Source organism: Meles meles, chromosome 13 (genome assembly GCF_922984935.1).
Source record: "Meles meles chromosome 13, mMelMel3.1 paternal haplotype, whole genome shotgun sequence".
In the NCBI taxonomy this organism is placed as follows: Eukaryota; Metazoa; Chordata; class Mammalia; order Carnivora; family Mustelidae; genus Meles; species Meles meles.
The window spans coordinates 2,450,572-2,470,842 of NC_060078.1; the positions used below are offsets into that span (position 1 = coordinate 2,450,572).

General features: G+C 45.7%; 1 protein-coding gene across 3 annotated transcripts in view; it reads right to left on the reverse strand.

Annotated features, from left to right (window-relative positions):
* The window catches only part of EGLN1 (egl-9 family hypoxia inducible factor 1), a 59,128-nt gene extending 39,982 nt beyond the window's left edge, over positions 1-19,146 (reverse strand). Inside the window, exon 1 of one of the 3 annotated variants that reach the window (XM_046026750.1) lies at positions 17,790-19,146. In XM_046026750.1, the coding sequence (XP_045882706.1) occupies positions 17,790-18,686 (897 nt within the window). In that variant the 5' untranslated portion in view covers positions 18,687-19,146. The remainder of the gene's footprint in view (positions 1-17,789) is intronic. The other 2 variants (XM_046026749.1, XM_046026748.1) reach the window with 2 other exon arrangements.
* Between the last annotated feature and the right edge of the window lie 1,125 nt (positions 19,147-20,271).

The following is a 20,271-nucleotide window of genomic DNA, read 5'->3' on the forward strand; positions in this document are numbered from 1 at the left end:
AACATTTTTCTACATATGTCCCCTAAAGCAAGGGGAACAAAAGCAAAAATAAACTACTGGGAATACATCAAAATAAAAAGCTTCTGCAAAGCAAAGGAAACAATCAACAAAACTAAAAGACAGCCTGTTGAATGGGAGACAGTATTTGCAAATGACACATCTTATAAAGGGTTAGTATCTAAAATATACAAAGAACTTATGCCACCCAACACCAGAAAGACCCCAAGTAATCCAATTAAAAACTGGCAGAAGATGTGAACAGACACTTCTCCGAAGAAGGCATACAAATGGCCAACAGACGTGTGTGAGAAGATGCCCCACATCACTCACCATAAGGGAAATGCAAATCAAAAACCACAATGAGATATCCCCTCACGCCTGTCAGAACGGCTAAAGCTGAAAACACAAGGAACAACAAGTGTTGGTGAGGATGCACAGAAAAAGGAACCCTCATGCATTGTTGATGGATATGCAAACTGGTGTAGTCAAAACTAAAAACAGAATTACCTTATGATCCAGTAAATTCCACTACTGGGTATTTACCCAAAGAATAAAATAAATACATTAATTAATAAATAAATAATTCAAAAAGATATATGCAACCCTGGGGCATCTGGGTGGCTCAGTCAGTTAAGTGTCTGCCTTAGGCTCAGATCATGACCCCAGGGTCCTGGGATCGAGCACCAAACTGGGCTCCCTGCTCAGCAGGGAGTCTGCTTCTCCCTCTCCCTCTGCAATCTCTCTCACTCTTGCTATCTCTTAAATAAATACATACAATTAAAAAAAAAACAGATATATGCACCCCTCAGGTCACTGGAGCATTACTTACAATAGCCAACTTACGGAAGCAGCCCAAGTGTCCATCGAGAGATAATGGGTAAAAAAGAGGTGGTGTATACATACACACAATGGAATATTACTCAGCCATAAAAAGAATGAAATCTTGTCATTTGCAGGACACGGGTGGAACTAGAGAATGATGCTAAGTGATATAAGTCAGAGAAGACAAATACCATATAATTTCACTCAGGCATGGAATTTAAGAAACAAAACAAATGGGGAAAAAAAAAAAAAGACAAATCCAAAAACTGTAGCTGTAGAGAACAAACTGGTATCACCTGAAAGGGATGAGAAGGGGGATGGGTGAAACAGGTGAAGGGAATTCAAGAGTGTATTTATTAGCCATTTAGAGAATTACTGAATCACTATATTATACATCTGAAACTAAGAGAACATTGTATGTTCACTACACTGGAATTAAAATTAAAATGAAACAAAAATAAATAAATAAAAATAAGGTTCTGATATCCCATTAAAAACAACTCAAGAATTCTGACTCTGAAACTGAACTTTAACTTGTGATGCTAATGTTAACCAACACAACTCCGGGAGAACAAAGCTCTCCTTTTAGGGGCAGCGAACCAAATCCCAACGATTTGATAAGGCACAGCCGAAAGCTCAAAGTATAATCACTTTTAAAAAAGCTTCTTACAGGGGTGCTTGGCTGGCTTAGTCAGCGTAGCATGCAACTCTTGATCTCAGACTTGTGGGTCTGAGCCCCACACTGGGTACAGAGATTACTTAAAATCTTAAGGGGCGCCTGGGTGGCTCAGTCAGTTAAGCATCTGCTTTTGGCTCAGGTCATGATCCCTGGGTCCTGAGATGGAGCCCCGTACCAGGTTCCCTGCTTAGTGGGGAGTCAACCTCTCCCTCTCCCTCTGCTCCTTCTATCACTCATCCTCTCTCTCTCTCTTGCTCACTCTCTCTCAAATAAACTAAAATCTTAAAAAAAAAAAAAGCCTTAAAAATTTTTTTAAATAAATAAAAAGCTTCTTACAATCATCAACTGTTCAATATTTCTCCTGTTAATTAGATCAACATGATTCCCATTTCATAGATGAAGAGACTGGGAGAGATGCTGAGTGACTGGCTCAGTGCTCAGAGAGCCAGAGGACCAGAATCCAGAGCAGAGCAGGGCTATCCCCATTTCTGGCTCCTGTCAAGAATCACCTCCTTTTCCCATTCCTGAGACAACTCTAAGACAAAGAAAAACCTGCAAGAATCTTTAGAGTGCATTAGAGAAATACCTTACTGTTATTTGCCACATCAAAACACAGTTCCTGAAAACTAGCAATGTGAACAAATTATTCTTACATATTTAAAGATATTTCCTACCAAAACTATCAAGAAGTCTTTCAGATCTAACAATTACAGGAACTATTTTTAATATAAATAAAACCAACCAATATGAATTCCAGTTTCATTTTTATAAGAGTACCCCTACTCCTGGGCTCCTGGGGAACTGTTACTAAGGTGTGGTTTTTTTGCTTTTGTTTTTGTTTTTGAGTTTTTGAGAGAGAGCATGAGCTCACAGCGGGAGGAGCAAAGGGAGATGGAGAGAGAGAATCACAGAGACTCCCTACTGAGCAAGGAGCTGGACCTGGGCCTTGATTTCACAACCCTGTGATCAGGACCTGAGCTGAAATCAACAGCTGGGATGCTTAGCCAACTGAGCCACCCAGGTGACCCAAGGTTTTTATTTTTTAAAAAATTTAAATTAATCTTACTGATGCCACACATAAAAAAACAAAACAGAAGCAAAACAAACGAACATATGCAATGGGAGCAGGGAATGAGATAGCATAAAGGGAAGAGAAAAAAAGAGAAAGAATCACAATCCAGTGTTAACCATGAGTGATAAAAGGTTCTCAGTCTTCTGTGGTAGAACTGCATACCTACAATTCTAAAGCAAGGTTTAGCCTAGCAAGATGTGCTTGGAGAGGTACTAAGGTCATGGTTTCGACCTTGGTACATACCAGTTAACTTTGTTTTGTTTTATAACCAGACTGTACAGGCAAACATCTTTCAAAAGTCTGTACACACATACCACCAGTTTTAAATTAAAATGTATATCCCTTAATCTGGATCTCCGTAACATAAAATGACTACTACCAGAGGGGGAAAAAAATCTAAAACATAGTTTTATAGACATGGGGGGAAAAGAGCAACTGAATAAATAAAGAAACCTCACTCTACCATAACCAGATATTAAATGCTTAAAAAATGTTTTCTTTTATTCTTTAGAACTCTTGTAACGTGTTCTTAATGTAGGGTCTATGGATAGCCCTTATTATAAGCAAAACATTATGTGTATGTTCTTTATTAGGGTGAGAAGGTACACAGCAAAACAAAGTTATGAACCACTAATTTACATCATTACCTTGAAAAAAAACTACTAAGTTCTTGGTGAGGGATGCTATTTTATTATCATACATGATTTTTAGCCCAAATTTTCTTTATTCAAAAAATCTGATACAAAACAATCTGAGTTGCATGCACCTAAAACTACAACCATTCTTTTTTTTTTTTAATGTTTTATTTATTTATTTGACAGACAGAGATCACAAGTAGGCAGAGAGGCAGGCAGAGAGAGAGAGGAGGAAGCAGGCTCCCCGCAGAGCAGAAAGCCCGATGTGGGGATCCCAGGATCCAGGACCCTGAGATCATGACCTGAGTCAAAGGCAGAGGCTTAACCCACTGAGCCACCCAGGTGCCCCAAACTACAACCATTCTTTTGCAGATAAATTATCTTTAGTAAATATGAAATCTGAGGCCACTTTCCTTACCAACCCAAAAATCGTACTCAGAGAATGAAAACATTTTAAGTTCCAAACTTCAGCAAAATTAGGAAGTGCAATTCCTTTAAAGCATACAAATGTTTGAGTGCATTTCAAGATCAAATTCGAATGACCATTACACTGTCCAGGTACTATCATCTGCATTACCATGCCTCTCTGAACAGTTAAATCAACGGTTTCTCCCAAGCTGATTAAATGCTAGAATGCAGTTAAAGCCAAAGGTCTTCTGATGATAAAGAAATACTATTCACCTTGTTTAATCCATGCCCTCTCTTGTTAAATATCACTCTTAAACCTCCTTTAATGTTACTTGAAAATCTGAACAAATTATAGTTCTAAAATCAAATCAAAACCATGGTAATTTCAGTTTAAAATTTTGTTCTTGAAAATTTTTACTTTGTACATGAATCATGCGGTATCAGTGTTGAACTCTGTGTCAGCTTGCTAGCCACAAGTTTCTCTCTTCTAGGTCATGCACAAGAAGGTACAAGAGGTCACTTTCAACATCATGCCTATTATGTTGCTTTGTTTTGAAGTGACGCGTGTTCTCCGGGGAGTCTCATGCCGCTGGTGGGGGCGAGGCAGGGAAGACATGCTGGCCCTTCCCTGGAGGTTCATGGACGTGCAGGTCCCACCACAGTCTGTAACCTGATCCACTGACTTTGGGTCTAGGCAATGGCATGAAACTTCACTCCACCTTCACAGCAGAACTTTCTCGCCCTACTTGCAGTTAAAAATAGTTTAGGCCTTATTGGCCTGGGTTATTTTTATCTGGAAAATAGGGACTAGAAACAGCATAGTAAGCACAAAAAGGAGAGTCGACCGCAATAGGACAAAAACCCTCACAGACATTCAAAAAGTGTAATTTGCGAAATCAGATGGAAATAACGGGAAGCAGGGTAAGGTGCCTGGTGGAGCAGCTGAGTACCATTCACTGAGTGTTAACACATGAATAATAAAAGCCATGACAGAACGGAAGGAGCTCTGTGTAAGACAGAGTACTGTAAAACAGCCCCCTGCCCTTTTCATTTTTGGGAACAAAAAGTATACACATGAAGTTTTAGAGGAAAAAAAGAGACTGGTGGAGGTCCAGAATTCAAGGCAATATTTGGGAATGGGATTTAAGCTCTATTTTAAAGACTGAAATTGCCGGAGCACGGGTGTGGGAGTCATAAACCAGTCAAAGAACTCGCAGATGTGCTGGGAGGAGGAGGACAGCGACAGAAGAGAACAATCTGGCAGAAATGGTGGTTGTTTTTCCAAGAGGAGGAGCAATTAAGAATGGACGGACGGTGTGGGCGCAAGCAGTTGCTGGGCATTAGGTGCGCAAGAGTCAAACCGTGCCCTTGTAAGTACAACTCAGGAAGGTTTTTGAGTACGATTTTTATAAAGGTCGGTAAATTCATGTAAGATGGATAGAAGTGCTACATAGGAAAGAGTGAATTAAGGAAAAAATAGTAACACTGGGAAACAACCCAGGTATAAAGTGATCAAAATCCCAACCGGAGTATCGCAGTGGAAATGCGAGTGCCATTCGGGATGCCTGATGCAAGGAGCAGCACGCGACAGAGGAAAGACAGGTCCTATCCTTGGGTGGCTCACAGTCTGCAGAGGAAACCTGCCATTGGAGAAAGGTTCTATCAGTGATAGTAAGTGTCACAGCAACAGGCAGGTTAGAAGTACAATTCTGCTTAGAGGCACTAGGGCAAGAATCAACTTAGAGAAACCTCCTTACCACCTTTCCACAGAGCGAGCACCAGGGAAATGTGCTGAGGCAGAAAGCGAACACAGGTTCAAGGAACCTGCAAGAAAGTTCCAGTGCCTGGAGGAGAAAGTATGAGTAATGATTTTTTTTTTTTAAAGATTTTATTTATTTGACAGACAGATCACAAGCAGGCAGAGAGGCAGGCAGAGAAGAGAGGAGGAAGCAGGCTCCCCGCTGAGCAGAGAGCCCCACATGGGGCTCAATCCTAGGACCCTGAGATCATGACCTGAGCCAAAGGCAGAGGCTTAAGCCACTGAGCCACCCAGGTGCCCTGAATTTTTTTTTTTTAAGTCTGTATAGCATACAAAGACTTTGGAGGAAACAATGATACGGACTATGATATGATCTGTGTTTTGGAAATATAACACCAGGACAAAAAGGACTAGAAAAGAAAGACACCAAAAAAAAAAAAAAAAAGAAGGCTTTTGTAATAATCTAGACAGAGAAGAAGATACGTCTCAACCGGAGAGAGTAAATGTAAACAAGAACAAGAGAGATAGGGAATAATTTTTAAAGGAGTACAATTCCCATATTGATAAAAGAAGGTATGTTCTTCTAGAACATCATGCTCTTCAGACTTGGGAGACTTTGAAAGGACTTCCTCCACTGGGAACGGACTGAAAGTCTCAGTCTAAATAACCCCTCCAGGAGACCCTTCCTGGCTTGCAGACCAACTTAGGCCCCCTGCTGGGCTCTCGTGGGATCCTGTCCATCTCAGCAACACCCACACACATGCAGGCTCAAGGCTGTCTTCCGCTCCAGAATGGCAGAGAGAATTACCTTGGCTTGGGCGCTCTGGAACTACCAGTGCCTGGCATTATACTGGGCACTCTGTAAATGGCTGTTAAAAAAAAATCAACGCAGTCCACAGACAGGATCAATTTTGAACCTGCTCCCTCCTCTCCCCAACAGACAGCCCCACCAACTCTCGTCCCCTCCAGCAGGAAACATGGGAGGATTTTAGTCTCGATCATGCTGAGTTTGCAGTACTTTGAGGACATTCAGGTGGAGATGCCCCTTAGTCCTCTACAGACGCCAGGGCAAGGCACAGATCAAGGAGCTCCGACAAACCCCAACAGCTGAAGCCATGGCTGTTCCTCTCTCATCCTCCTCCTGTTACTAGCACAGTTTCAGCGAACGTTAAATGAGCACTAACTGATCTGCTGAGCATTTCTCATGCATTATCCCCTCTATCTTCAAACAAACCTTATGGAATTGCGTGCTATTAACTCCTGTTAAACCAGTGAGGAAGCTGATGCTTTGTTAGAAAATTTGCCTCAAATCAGAGTGCAACTAAGCAGCTAGACAAGGGTCTGAACAACGGCAAACTAACTTAAGAACCTGTGCTTCCCAGGCACGTCATGGTATCAGCCAGGGAGGAAAAGTGTTGACTAGAGCAAAGACAGAAGACAAAGCACAGACCATTAAGAACAATAACATTTAAGGGCAGACACTGCAAAGGGAGAAACAACTCAAGAAATGGCATTCCCAGCCTGGTGTAATTCCTTCCCCTTGAATGTGGAATCGATCCAGGGACTTGCTGCTAACAACAGAACACAGTCCAGGATGGCTGTCTCTCCCGCGGCGAGGCTGCAGAAGCCTGGGACCTCAGTCTTGCTAGGGCGTTTCTGGCTTGCATACTTTGAAGAAGCGAGCTGCTATGCTGGGAGAGGCCCACATGGCATGGAACGGAGGTCCTCATTCCAACAACCCACGGGAAAACGAATGCTGCCAACAGCCACAGAGAGAGCCTGGAGGCAGACAGACCCCACTGAAGCCTTGGAGACCATAGAGCCTGGCCGACATGTGAAGGATGAAGCTCGGCTGTGCCGAGATTTTGTATGAAGTCACTACAGTTTGGGGTAGTTTGTTATGTAGCAAAAGGTAAGTAATACAAGTGGAGAAGAAACTCTAGAAATATAGATGTTTCAAGTTCTTCCTACCTGTGGCTTCTGACAGTGATGAGGAGAAAGTTAAGAACTGAGCTATAAGAAAAAACTACCATTAGAAGTTGCAAAAAGAGGGGCTCCTAGGGGGCTCAGTCCATTAAGCGTCTGCCTTTGGCTTAGGTCATGATCCTAGAGTCCTGGGAAATTCGGGCTCAGCGGGGAGGCTGCTTCTCCGTCTGCCTGTGCTCCCCCTGCTTGTGCTCCCTCTCTGTCAAATAAATAAATAAAATCTTAAAAAAGAAAAAAAAAGCTGTGAAAAGAAGGAAAGCTCTGGGCGATGGGCATAAAGGAGGGCAGGTGATGTGATGAGCACTGGGTGTTATACGCAACTGAAGAATCAAAGAACACTACACCAAAAACTCATGATGTACCACAGCTGGCTAACTGAATTCGAATTAGAAAAATAAAAAAGGAAAACTGAAAAATATAATGAGGAAAAATAACTGAAAGGCTAAGACCCAGACTAGTGAGCACGTTGTTGAGGATTCTAGAGGCAGTATGGTTAATTGTGCTAGTGAAGCAACAAGAAGACCTGGTCTAAGGGGGGCAAAGATCACTGAATTTTCTAATTAAAAAATTCTGGGGGCACCTGGGGTGGCTTAGTCCGTTAAGCATCTGACTCCTGTTTTTGGCTCAGGTCGTGACCTGAGGGTTATGAGATGAGCTGTGCGGGCTCCTGCTCAGCAGAAGTCCAGTTCCGATTCTTTCCCCCTCCCGCTTTGCTCCTCTCTCCACAACCTGCATGCTCTCTCTCTCAAATAAATAAATTTTTTTTTTACATTGTATTTATTTGAGAGAGAGAGCCTAAGTGGGCGGGGGCAGGGGGAGGATAGGGCAGAGGGAGAAGAGGAGCAGACTCCCTGCTGAGCAGAGACCCCCCCCCCACCCAACATGGGGTTTGATCCCAGGGCTCTGGGATCATGACCTAAGCCAAAGAGAGATGCTTAACCGACTGAGGCACCCCTCAAACAAATAAGATCTTAAAATAAATATAAAGTAATTTTTAAGGGGTGCCTTCAGTGGCTCAATTAAGCATCTGACTGTTGTTCAGGTCTTGATCTCAGGGTCTTGAGTTAAGCTCCATGGTGGGCATGGAGCCTAATTATAAAGAAAGAAAGATAGAAAGAAAGAGGTAATTTTTAAAACATCTATTTCAGAGAAATAGTGCTAAGAAGTCAGTAGAAGACACAATAGAAAGTAACAAATGCCTAGAGCTAGAATGAAGGACACTTATATGACAAAACTACAGACTCAGAACTTCTACTTAAGACCAGAGCGGAGTACCGATACTGAGAAAAAAATTCAGATGCATGGTCAATCTCTGAAGACTCCAAAATCCTGATCAAACCTTTTCAATTAATTGGCTAGATTTGATATTTTCTATCTAAGTTTTATTATACAAAATTCAGTCTTAGGGGTACCTGGGTGGCTCAGTGAGTTAAGCTTCTGTCTTTGGCTCAGGTCATGACCTCAGGGAACTGGGATCGAGCCCCACATCGGCTCTCTGCTCAGCAGGGAATCTGCTTCCCTCTCTCTCTGCCTACCTCTCTGCCTACTTATAATCTCTATCAAATAAATAAATAAATAAAATTTTTTAAAAAAATTAAAGGTTCAAAATTCAGACTTAAATTGAAGTTGTCTGAATTAAGTCGAGAATACAGATTCCTGGATTCTATAGCTCATGTTTAACTTTTCAGGTTTAAATTTTTTAATTTTTATTTTTAGTCTTTTTAAAGATTTATTTATATGACAAAGAGAAAGAGCATGTGCACAAGCAGGGGAGCAGCAGAGGGAGAGGGAGAAGCAGGCTCCCCACTGAGCAGGGAGCCCAATGCAGAGCTCAATCCCAAGACCCTGGGACCATGACCCGAGCTGAAGGCAGATGCTCAAACGACTGGGCTACCCAGGCCCCCCCAGGTTTAAATTTTTTTTTTTAATATTTTATTTTATTTATTTGTCAGAGAGAAGGAGAGAGAGAGAGAGCACACAGGCAGGCAGAGAGGCAGGCAGAGGTGGAGAGAGAAGCAGACTCCCTGCCGAGCAAGAAGGCCATGCGGGACCCGAGCTGAAGGCAGTGGCTTAACCCACTGAGCCACCCAGGCGTGCCCAGGTTTAAATTTTTAAAAACCATTTCATACACGATCACCTAATGTTTATCTATACTTCTATCTGGAGTCAAAAGTGAAGCCTCCTATCCTTCAAAGTCCTGGATATGATATTCTAATTTTAACACCATTAGCTTCCAACTGATAGTTGGTACTTTTAGTTCTAATTCCAGTATCAGGATCCAGAGCAAGGGGATGAGAACTCCTATTTCTCTGGCATTTTTTAAGATCACTGAATATGGAGCCTAAAGCTATCCTCAACTTACCCCCTTTCCTTACTACTATACGAAGCTACCACATCCTCCTAGGTACATGTCAACAGGATTATTTTTTTAATTTTTAAACTTTATTATTTTTATTATTTTTTAAAATAGCTCCAGGCTCAACATGGAGCCCAGTGCGGGGCTTCAACTCATGACCCTGAGATCAAAACCTGAGCTAAGATCAAGAGTCAGAGACTTAACTGACTGAACCACCCAGGTGCCTCTCGATGGCATTATTTTTGGTATTTTATATTCATTCTTCTATTTCTCAATTTTCTACAGTAGTTTTATTTTCAACAGCATTTTTAAACCAAGGTGTTTTATTTCTGGCTTTATTTTGACATTTAATCTAAATATATGTTTGTCTCTCACATGCAACCCATTTTCTCCAATGTTTCCGTAAAATTTCAGAATTTGTGTAATTCTTATTTTTTTTTAAGGTTTTATTTATTTATTTGACAGACAGAGATCACAGGTAGGCAGAGAGGCAGGCTGAGAGAGGGAGGGGGAAGCAGGTTCCCTACTGAGCACAGAGCCCGACACGGGGCTCGATCCCAGGACCCTGAGACCCCAGGACCTGAGCCGAAGGCAGAGGCTTAACCTACTGAGCCACCCAGGCGCCCCCTTGTGTAATTCTTTTTACAGGATTTGTATCTATAAGCCATCTTAACTGAGCAATTCATACAAGACACACAGCCTCACTTGCTGACAGCACCAGAAATGCTGTGTAATTCCCAGACTGCATCCACGGCAGGGCCGATGAGAGCACAGCATGTAAAGAAGCCATGCAGCCTCTGCAGAAGAGGACGGGCTGTGAGGTCCACAACAACAGCAAGCACAGGCAGTCAGAAGGAATGTGCGAAGGAAGAGCAGAGAACTTTTCTCTGTAGCTTTGGCTGCAAAATAAGTGTCAACCACCCTACAAATGGAAACTGAAAAAGTGGTGCAAGAGAAGAAAGGCAGAAGAGTTAGGGCAAGACAAAATAATCATTATTTCCTTCCCATCGCCTGAGCCAAAAACCCAGGAGCCATTCTCGACTCCTTCCTTCCTGTCTTTCAGACCTCACATCAAATCCATCAGCAAATCTCACCAACTCTACTTTTAAAATATATCCAGAATCCAACTCATTTCCACCATGTCTGCAGATACTCCCCATGGCCTACAGGATAAACCCCAGTTCTTGCCATGGCTTACAAGGCAAAATCTTACACCACGTGACCTGACTTCCTAGGCCACCACTTCCGGGATCCCATCTCTCACTCTACTCCCTCCTTCACCCTCCTATAACCAGAGCAGCCTCCTTCTTGCCGTTTTCCAAACCCATCTAGCACATTCCATGTCAGGGCCATACTATTTGCTATGTAATATCTCCCTCTGGAATGTTCTCCTTGCACGTATCCACATAACCCAGGTGTCTACTTCATTCAGTGTCTACTGAAAATACCATCTTAGTACTTTATCGATCCTAAGAAACTACCCTCTGGTCACTGTCTTTGTTTATTTTTTGCCTTAATATTTGCCACCCTACACGTTATGTATTTACTTATGCATTTGTTAGTGACTGTCTTTCCCCACCTCTCGCCCACCTCAAGCAGAATTTAAGCCCCATGAGAACAAGGGCTTTTCGGTGTTGTCGTTGCTCAGACATTCCTAGCTCCTGGAACAGGCAAGTCCTCGCTTCGTACTTGGTGAATGAACAAACGAAAGAAAAGACTATCAAAACAGGACTCAGAGAATACAACAAGGCCGAACAAGAGCACATACATTTTGCTTTGGCCAAGAAACGGGATATGGGACGTTGAATAAGGAAAATGAGGATTCCAAACTCATGAAAATTTCATAGTGGCCTCAATGAGCGAACGCAGACCACAGATACTATCCGAGCTCTTTGGAAACAGAACTGTGAGTCGGTTCTGGGAAAATGTGATCATGAAGTACAAAACATTCCAATAAAGGTGGGAGAACAGTTCCCCATTTGGACTAGGAAATACAAGTGTGATAACGATTTTAAGGGAAGGCTTTGGTTAACCATCCGTCAGTTTTCTGTTTGTTTGTTTTATTTATTTATTTATTTATTTATTTAGTTTTAGAACAGGAAGGTCTTAGCTGGAATAACAGTCAAAGACCATCTACGAACACAGTTCATAACTGATATGAATGCCAACCTATAGTTACAGATGGTATTTCAAGTGCAGAAACAAAGGCATAGTGGGAAAGGAGGTAAATGCAAGCATAGTAAAAACAAGGCAGGCCACAGCAGTAAACTGCATCTATGAAAACCATCAAAGCATCTGGTCCAGCAAGACTGGAACATTTGGTGTCACTTTAAAGGCCTAAAGCAAAAAATTAAATAACGAAGCTGATAACATCTCTCCAAAGGCATACCAGAAAGGCACAAGCTTCAGAAAACGCTGGAGAAGACGAACAAAGATAGATATGCAGCCTGACAGTAGGGGGGGAAAGTAAAGGAAAAGAGAGAATAAATGTGTAAATCAGAGAGGCAGAGCGGCAAGATAGTTCCTACTCAGGAAACAACAGAGGGAAGGCCTGATTCAGGAAAATGGCTTTAATGCTGGAGGAAAGAAAAGAAGGTGAATAAAGAACATCTAGGGAAATTAGGGAGGAATTAACTAAAGAAGGAAAATTTAAAGAGAACTTTTTTTTTTTTAAGATTTTATTTATTTATTTGACAGAGAGAGATCACAAGGAGGCAAAGAGGCAGGCGGGGGGGGGGGGGGGGGGGGGGGAGCAGAGAGCCCGATGTGGGACTCGATCCCAGGACCCTGAGACCATGACCTGAGCCGAAGGCAGAGGCTTAACCCCCCTGAGCCACTCAGGCGCCCTAAAGAGAACTTTTAAAGATTTTATTTACTTATTTGTCAGAGAGAGAGAGCGCACATGTGCCAGCACACAGGCAGGGGGAGGCAGAGGGAGAAGCAGGCTGAGCAAGGAGCCTGTCCCTAAGGAGGCAAATTTAAACTACAAAGTCAGGTAAGCCATACTGTATAATGACAGGAGTAAAAGGGAGAAGAAAAAGGAAGCTATAAATGGTCAAGCAATTCTCAAAAAATGGCCCCCCAAAACCCCCAAAATTAGCTAAGTAGGAATTTGTCATTTTTACACAAGATGCAGCATAAAGCTGCAGAGAACTGATAAGAATCAACTGAATCAAACATCGGTCAGTTTTATCAGTAAGGAACTCTATGACCTGGAACAAGCTGTTTAACCTCTCCAGGGCTTATTTTCTCTGTTTAAAAAGAAATGGATGTGGGGCGCCTGGGTGGCTCAGTGGATTAAGCCGCTGCCTTCGGCTCAGGTCATGATCTCAGGGTCCTGGGATCAAGCCCCGCATCGGGCTCTCTGCTCAGCAGGGAGCCTGCTTCCTCCTCTCTCTCTGCCTGCCTCTCTGCCTACTTGTGATCTCTCTCTCTCTGTCAAATAAATAAATAAAATCTTAAAAAAAAAAAAAAAAAAAAAGAAATGGATGTGTTTTGGGAGGAGTGGTCAGATAAAAAATGGGTGATCATTCTCAGTCTTTTTCCCTCTAGCTTATAACAGGGAAAGACAGGAAAAGTACATTCTTACAGAAAGACTCAGAAAATAGGAGAACTTTCAGATATGTGGAGTAATAGTTAACAACAGTTTAACACTGGGCTTTACAATTTAGAAAGCGCTTTTACACGCATAATTATACATACTGCTCACAGTAAGCCTGCGAGGCAGGAAAGGCAACCATGATTTAACACCAGTGGACAAGCGGAGTCACTGAGATGCAGCAATATGAAGCAATCGGCTCAGGGACACAGCAGCAGCAGCCGACCCAGGATCCCTGCCAGATGGACCAGCAGCACCCAGTCCAACAGCCTTCTCCGTTCAGATGCCGTCCTCCCAGGACTAAGGTCTTGCAGGGTATTCCTGGGGCTTACTAGGTAACAGGTGGGTGAAGAGTTAAAAACATCCAAAAAACACAAACCCTTTTAATTTAAAATAGAATTCTTTAATAGTTCAAGAAGTGACCTTATATGTGAACTACATATATACTAATTCGCTATACAAAATGCTTTCCTACAATGTTGAACTTGGTTCAGTCACAACCTATGAAGACGGCTTTTTCAGTCCACACATCTCTTAAACTCTAAAGCGCTCTGGGAAACTTATTACCGCACTTGCAATGTTTTCGACCTTTTCACATACGGAATAATGGACTTTGATCTTTAAGACTGACAGAACTATTAAAACATTAAACCAGCTGCTCCCCTTTGTGCACGGTGGATGCCAAGATTACAGAGAAAGTGGCAGAAGTGGACCGAGAAGGAAGTTATGTTTGGTTTTGTTTGTAACATCTAAAAGGGCTGTCGCCACATCTCTACTACAGTAGTGAGAATAAAGCCAACAGGATTTTCCTTATTCTATTCTTTGCTCTGAAAACCATCACCAGCCAGAGCCGACTAAGGGCGACACTAATGAAAAATCTTAGGAATATAATCTGCTGCTTCTTAGTCTCAACCCATCGTATCATTCCTTTTCTTTATGTACATTTGAACTGAACAGAGTAAGTTTGGGATGAATTCCAAAAATACGTATATGATTCCGGCACTTCTACTCTGACAGGCACGTCTTCCTTCAGAGTCGCTGAGAAACTCCAACTAGATGGTTCAGCATTTTCCCATGATCCCGCTCATCTGCATTCCTTCTCCCCCTCTCCCCAAGTAGAGCCACCTATGATTTCTTAGAGCCCACACGACACGGCTCTTCAAAGATCAGCAGACCATGATTTCTTCCAACTGCCGGCTGAAGGAAGGGTGTGAAAGGAAAAAGGATCTAAGGTCAGTTTAAGGGCAAAAGACGGGAAAATCCCGAAAAAAGGACCAGAGAAAGTGGAAGCTGCAGCTCAGTTACATGTGTCCTCAGGCATTACTTCATCCTTCCCCACAGTTCCTCTTTTAAAGGAGCAGGACAAACAGTGGGCCAGATAAGCATGTCTGAAGTAGAAACTTGGGGGAAATCAAAGTCTAACACTGCATGAGCCACAGCGAAGTATAAATCACTGATTATCAGGCCCTCTCACACACAAAGACCACTCAGAATAGACAATATAAATAAAAAAGGATATTTGATCTTGGTCAGAAAACTTCAATTTAAGTCTTGGTATGCGGCATGATTTCCCACAAGCACATGATTTCCTGAGACTCACCTTTCTAAACTATGAACAGGAAAACTGGATCAACAATCTACCTATTTTACAGTGCTGCTGTGAAAATCTAAGTGAGAAAAACAGTACACGTTTGGGACAAGTAACTTTTTAAATTACTACAGTGGTGTGAAGAATAACAAAATCCTTAACTGAAGATCCTCTCTTCAATCCCATTAGCGCCCATATTCTGCCTCTCTTAAAAGTTACCCAGAAATGAGCATGACTCAAATGGGTAACTATAAAGTGGCTTTTCAGATATTGAAATATACATCGGAAATAAACACTGTGTAATCACCTACTAAAAAGTTTATAGAGGCCAACCGTAAAGTAGTTATTCACACACAAGGCCAATGCTATCACCATCGATAAAATACAGCAAATTTTAGTCCGAGTCGCATGCTAAGTAATCTACAGTTCATCTACTATCCTACCTATATGCAGTATAGTAGAAAAAGCCTGGGGCTTGATATCTGAATCCCATCGAGGTTAGTACAAGTGGCAGTCCTTAGCCACGTCTGACCTGAAATATCCTCAAATGTAAATTAGCAAAACTACCACTTACACTTCAGAGGATTAAGATTATGGCGATCACGGCTGTATCGGGCCTACCCCAGTGCCTAGCCCACAGTGGTTGCTCAATGTACGGGAGCCAACAACCTGACAGCCCTCCCATTCCGCCAAAGCAACATCTTCGGGTTTTTTTTAGGAATACTAAAATTACAAGATTGAACACAATTAACAAAAGCTCTCTCAAATACAATGAAAGAGGTTCCCTAAAAACATTCATGGATTCTCAAGTTGTGTGCTGAAAATTAATGTAAGCATAAGATCAATCTAAAGAGTTTAAAATCTGCCCTTCTGGGACGCCTGGGTGGCTCAGTCGGTTAAGCATCTGACTCTGGGTTTCAGCTCAGGTGATGATCTCTGGGTCATGGTGAGATTCTCTCCCCCTCTCCCAATGCCTGGCTCTGCCCCCCTCCCCCCACCCAAACTCTCTTTCTCTCAAATAAATAAATAAATAAATAAATCTCTTTGAAAAATAAAATACACACGCTAGAGTGATTTGGGACCTCAACTACTGTTCCCTTCAGGCACTGGGATGACTGAGGCAGAGGTGGCTATTTTCTAACAACCTCCCTGTGAGAAGCAACTGCTCTAAGAGCTGGGCTAACTACTCTCCCTTCCCTGAGGCCACACGAAAACAGGGGGTACAGGAGAGGACGTAACTCGGAAAGCTAAATTAACCAAGGAACATAGATCAAGGAAGATTTAGGACATTAACTTCTTCGTAAACTAACCTTAAGTGACACCTCAACTAATGACCGGTTGGTCTGCACACGGCTATGCTGATCCTCCCGCAGGCCGGTTCCCTTCCTGCTCTAGAGTTCATGACTATATTGAGATTTGATCCATGACAAAAGTTTTGTTTTTAAATGAAATTCTTATTGCAGACTGAGACTGAGGTCCAATCAGGCTCCCTTTTCCTCTTCTAGCTTAATATTAAGCAACTGTTCACTTTTTTGAAACTACACAGGAAGACATCCAGTAATGAGGCGGCAATATATAAATTAGAGTTTACACTGTATTCTTCCTCACAAGATTTTCATGTTTAGAACTTTCCTCCCTGCCTTATGCTCGGCCTTCAGGCAGCCCGAGAGTCACCCACGATGACTGCCAAAATAGATGCCCTGACAACACACAAAAGAACCAGTGGGCAGAGTCCGTGTGTGTGTGCACAAAACACACACATGACGGTCTGCTAAGACAAGCTCTTAAAACTCAAACTATCAGACAGAGATTGATGGTGGAGGAGGGTGGAGCAGGGCGGCCTGGGGAGGAGCTGGATACAAAGAAAAGATTAAGACCTGGGAAGCAAAATGAAAAAGAACTGCGAGAGAGAGCATTAAGGAGGGAAGTCTGGGGTTTACCATAGAGAGGAGGGAAAGAGGGATTAGACTAGGTACCAGCGGAAGAATGGGGGGGGAGAACTACAAGAGTAAAGAGAAAACAAAGAGATTCCACCAAATTGAAATTTTAGAACGAGCCCTCCCTCCTGCTCCAGTTCCGTGGGTTTTGTTTTGTTTTTGTTTTTTCCTAGCAGGAAGCTACAACACACTTCTGTTTCAACAGAAGGATTATATTAACAAAGCAAATAAAGGAAACCTATGCTAAAAATGTAACCCACCTACACTGCAAAGTCTAAAAACGGAAATACTTCTTTCCCCGTTTTGTGGGGGTTTCAAAACAGTAGGGACAGGGAAGGGGGAGGAGACAGGAGAAGGGAGGGGAGCAGCCAAGCTCTTCCTGAACACAGGAGTCTTTTGACCTAATACTGATTTTAAATTTACCTTTCCACGGTCAGGCCGGCCCCTCCTTAAACCAAACTCAGCATTCCACTCTGTGAGCCAGAACCTGATGAGCGGCTCCGGCACCACAGGGAGAATTTAGGGGTGTAGGCAAACGCCGGGCAGATGCAGAACCAGCGCTGGCTTTGGGAACACTCTACTACCCCCAATGGGAGGCTAGAACTCCAGTAAGGTTTGAACTGACAGTGCACTGGAAAAGCAAAAGCAGCAAAAAACAGCAAAGTGAAAGGGAGGGCCTAAGGTCAGCCACAAAACCATGCCACCAGACAGAGACGTTTGTAAAGTGGCAGTAAGTGGAAAACAGCGGGCAAGAGAGAAAGGATATAAGCACCCATCTCCGGATTGGAACCCTTTTCCGGATGGGGTCTACACACACAAGAAGGAAATTACTTTCTACAGAGAAACCGCGCTCCTCGCCCGAAACGGCTCCCGTCGCGGGGCCGGGGGCGGCCCGCGCAGTTACGGGACGCCCAGCGCGCACACACCCCCCGCTCCAGCGCTCACTTACTTTGGTCCGGCCATTGATTTTGTAGTTGCCCAGCTTCCCGTTACAGTGGCGGATCAGGTCGTCCATGCTGCTCATGAGCAGCCCGATGGTCTCGCAGCCCGGCTCCTTGCCCTCGATCCAGGTGATCTTATCGCCTCGGATGTCCTTGGACGAGTCGCTCTTCTGGCTGACCAGCTGGCCGTCCGTGAACTTGCCGGTGTCGTGCAGGGCGCGCACCTCGTCGCCGATCTGCTGCCCGGTCTCCTTGCCCAGGAAGTCGTCCACCACACAGATGCCGTGCTTGTTCATGCACGGCACGATGTACTCCAGCGCCAGCTTCAGCGCCGGTAGCGGCTTCGTCTGCCCGTTGGGCCGCAGACCGCCGCCGTGGCTCAGCCCCTCGCCCTGCGTGTGGCTGGGCGGGTACAGGTTCGTCTTCTCCGGGTCCTCCTCCTTCGCGGGCTCCGCCTCGACCGCCGCCGCCCGGCTCTGGCCGCCGGCAGCCGCGCGAGGCGGGGACGCGGCCGCCGCGGGGTCGGCCGCGGGCTTGGCCTTTGCCATGGCCGCGTCCCCGGCGGCCCGCGGGCCCGCCTTCTCGGCGGCGCTGTCCCGGCGCGGCGCTGCCTTCCTGGCCTCCCTGGCCACGGCCCCGCCGGCCCTGGGCGGCGGCGCGGAGGCGGCGGGCGCGGGGCCGGGGTGCCGGTGCTGGCCCGCTCCGTGGCCGGGGACGACCTCGCCGCCCTGGCACACGAGCTTGTGCTTTTTCCAGTCCTGGCGCTGGTGCTCCTTGCTGCAGTAGAAGGAGCTGCGGCAGCGGCTGCAGCGCAGCAGGTTCTCCATCTTCCCGCACAGCTCGCAGTACTGCCGGTCTCGCTCGCTCGGGCTCGGCCCGCCGGGCCCGCCGCTGTCATTAGCCATGGCGGCGTCGGAGGCGGCAGCCGAGCAGGAGAGGTGGCGGCCGGAGGGCCTCGCCCGGGGACGGGGAGCGGGCGGAGAGACAGAGACCGTCACTACGCCATGCACCCGCCACTCCCCGCCTGAGGGAGGCCGGCGCCCCGCGCCCTCGGCCCGGCTGCTTCCTCGTCCTCGGGTCCGGCCGCGCAGCGCCGGCGGCCGCCTCAGCGCCTCATCGCTGCCGCGAGCTGGGACACCGCGGCCTGCGCGGCGGACAGCGACCTCCGCTCGGGCACGCGGGGCCCGGCGCGCGAGACCGGCCGCCCTGGCCGCCGCCGCCGCCTTAACGTCCGCGGTCGCCCGGCCGGGCCTGTGGAGGAGCGCAGGGCGTGCGGGCGCCACTCGCTCTGCGCGCTCTGCACGTACACCACGGCCCCGCCACGACCCGGGCGGGCGGCGCGCGAGGGCGGAGGGGGCCGAGGGGAGGGCCGAGGGGAGGGCCGAGGGGACGGCGGCCGCGCACACGCGCTCGGGCGCGGGCGGCGCCGGGGCCGCCTCCGCTCGCCCGCACTCGGCGGGGCCGGGCCTGGGAGTGGGTCCCGGCAGCCTGCGTCCCCCCCCACCCCGCCCCTCTGTGCGCTCCGCCCCGGGCGGGCCCGGGACGCGGAGGCCGGCGCGCTGCCACCGCCCGCCGCTGCCTGCGCGGGGACGCCGAGGGGCAGGCCCGCGAGAGCGGAAGGGCGGGGCCGCCGGGCCACAGCCCGGCCCTGCGCGGCGGACGGTGCCTACACCTGCTGGGGAGAGCGCGGCGGCGGGAGCTGCGCGGAGCGGGGCGCGGAATATGGCCGCAGTCGGTTTAGGACCCGCTCGGTGGGTTCTAGGCGCGCCCCAGCCTGCGCTGCAAGGTGGCTCTCGCAGTCCAGGTCTTGCATAGGAGGAAACGGAAATTCAGAGAAGTAAAGTAACTTGCCCAAGGTCACGCAGGACTGGGACTGGATCCAGGAATTAGGCTCTGGCAGATTCCAGGGCTACTTTTTCCATGACACCAAACGGCCTCTATTTCGAGGCCTGAAGTGGTTAAAAACAAAAAATAAGTCTCGCTGCAGCGTTCATCCTAGCCCCTATGCCCCGTGTGAGCCACATTTACAGGTACTGAAATTTTACTTTATTTTTTTAAAAAGCCATTTCTAAGCCTTATGAGATGTTGCCGAGCGTCAAATCCTCTGAAGAAATTTTTGGCTGCCAAGTTCAAGTTAATCAGTCATCCTTCCAATATCCACATTCAGGCACTTAAATTCAAACTGATGGAATTTCTCCTGAGAATTGGATTTTGGCGGTCAACGAGCATTAACGACTTCTTAAATTTACAAAATCTCGTGTTAGAATCTGTGCTACGCCCGATGAACCTATTTTTGTCTTGTAAGACATAAAAATCCTATCAGAAATAAAGCCAAAGATTTCTTTCCACTTTGCCATTTAAGAATAAAAAGCTGCAATTTAGATTTTCACAATTTTTATTGAACGCCTGCTACTGTGAAAATGCTGTGTGAGGCTTGGGTATCATCTGAACAGATTGACAGTAACATCCGTCCTCGAGATGACAGCCTTT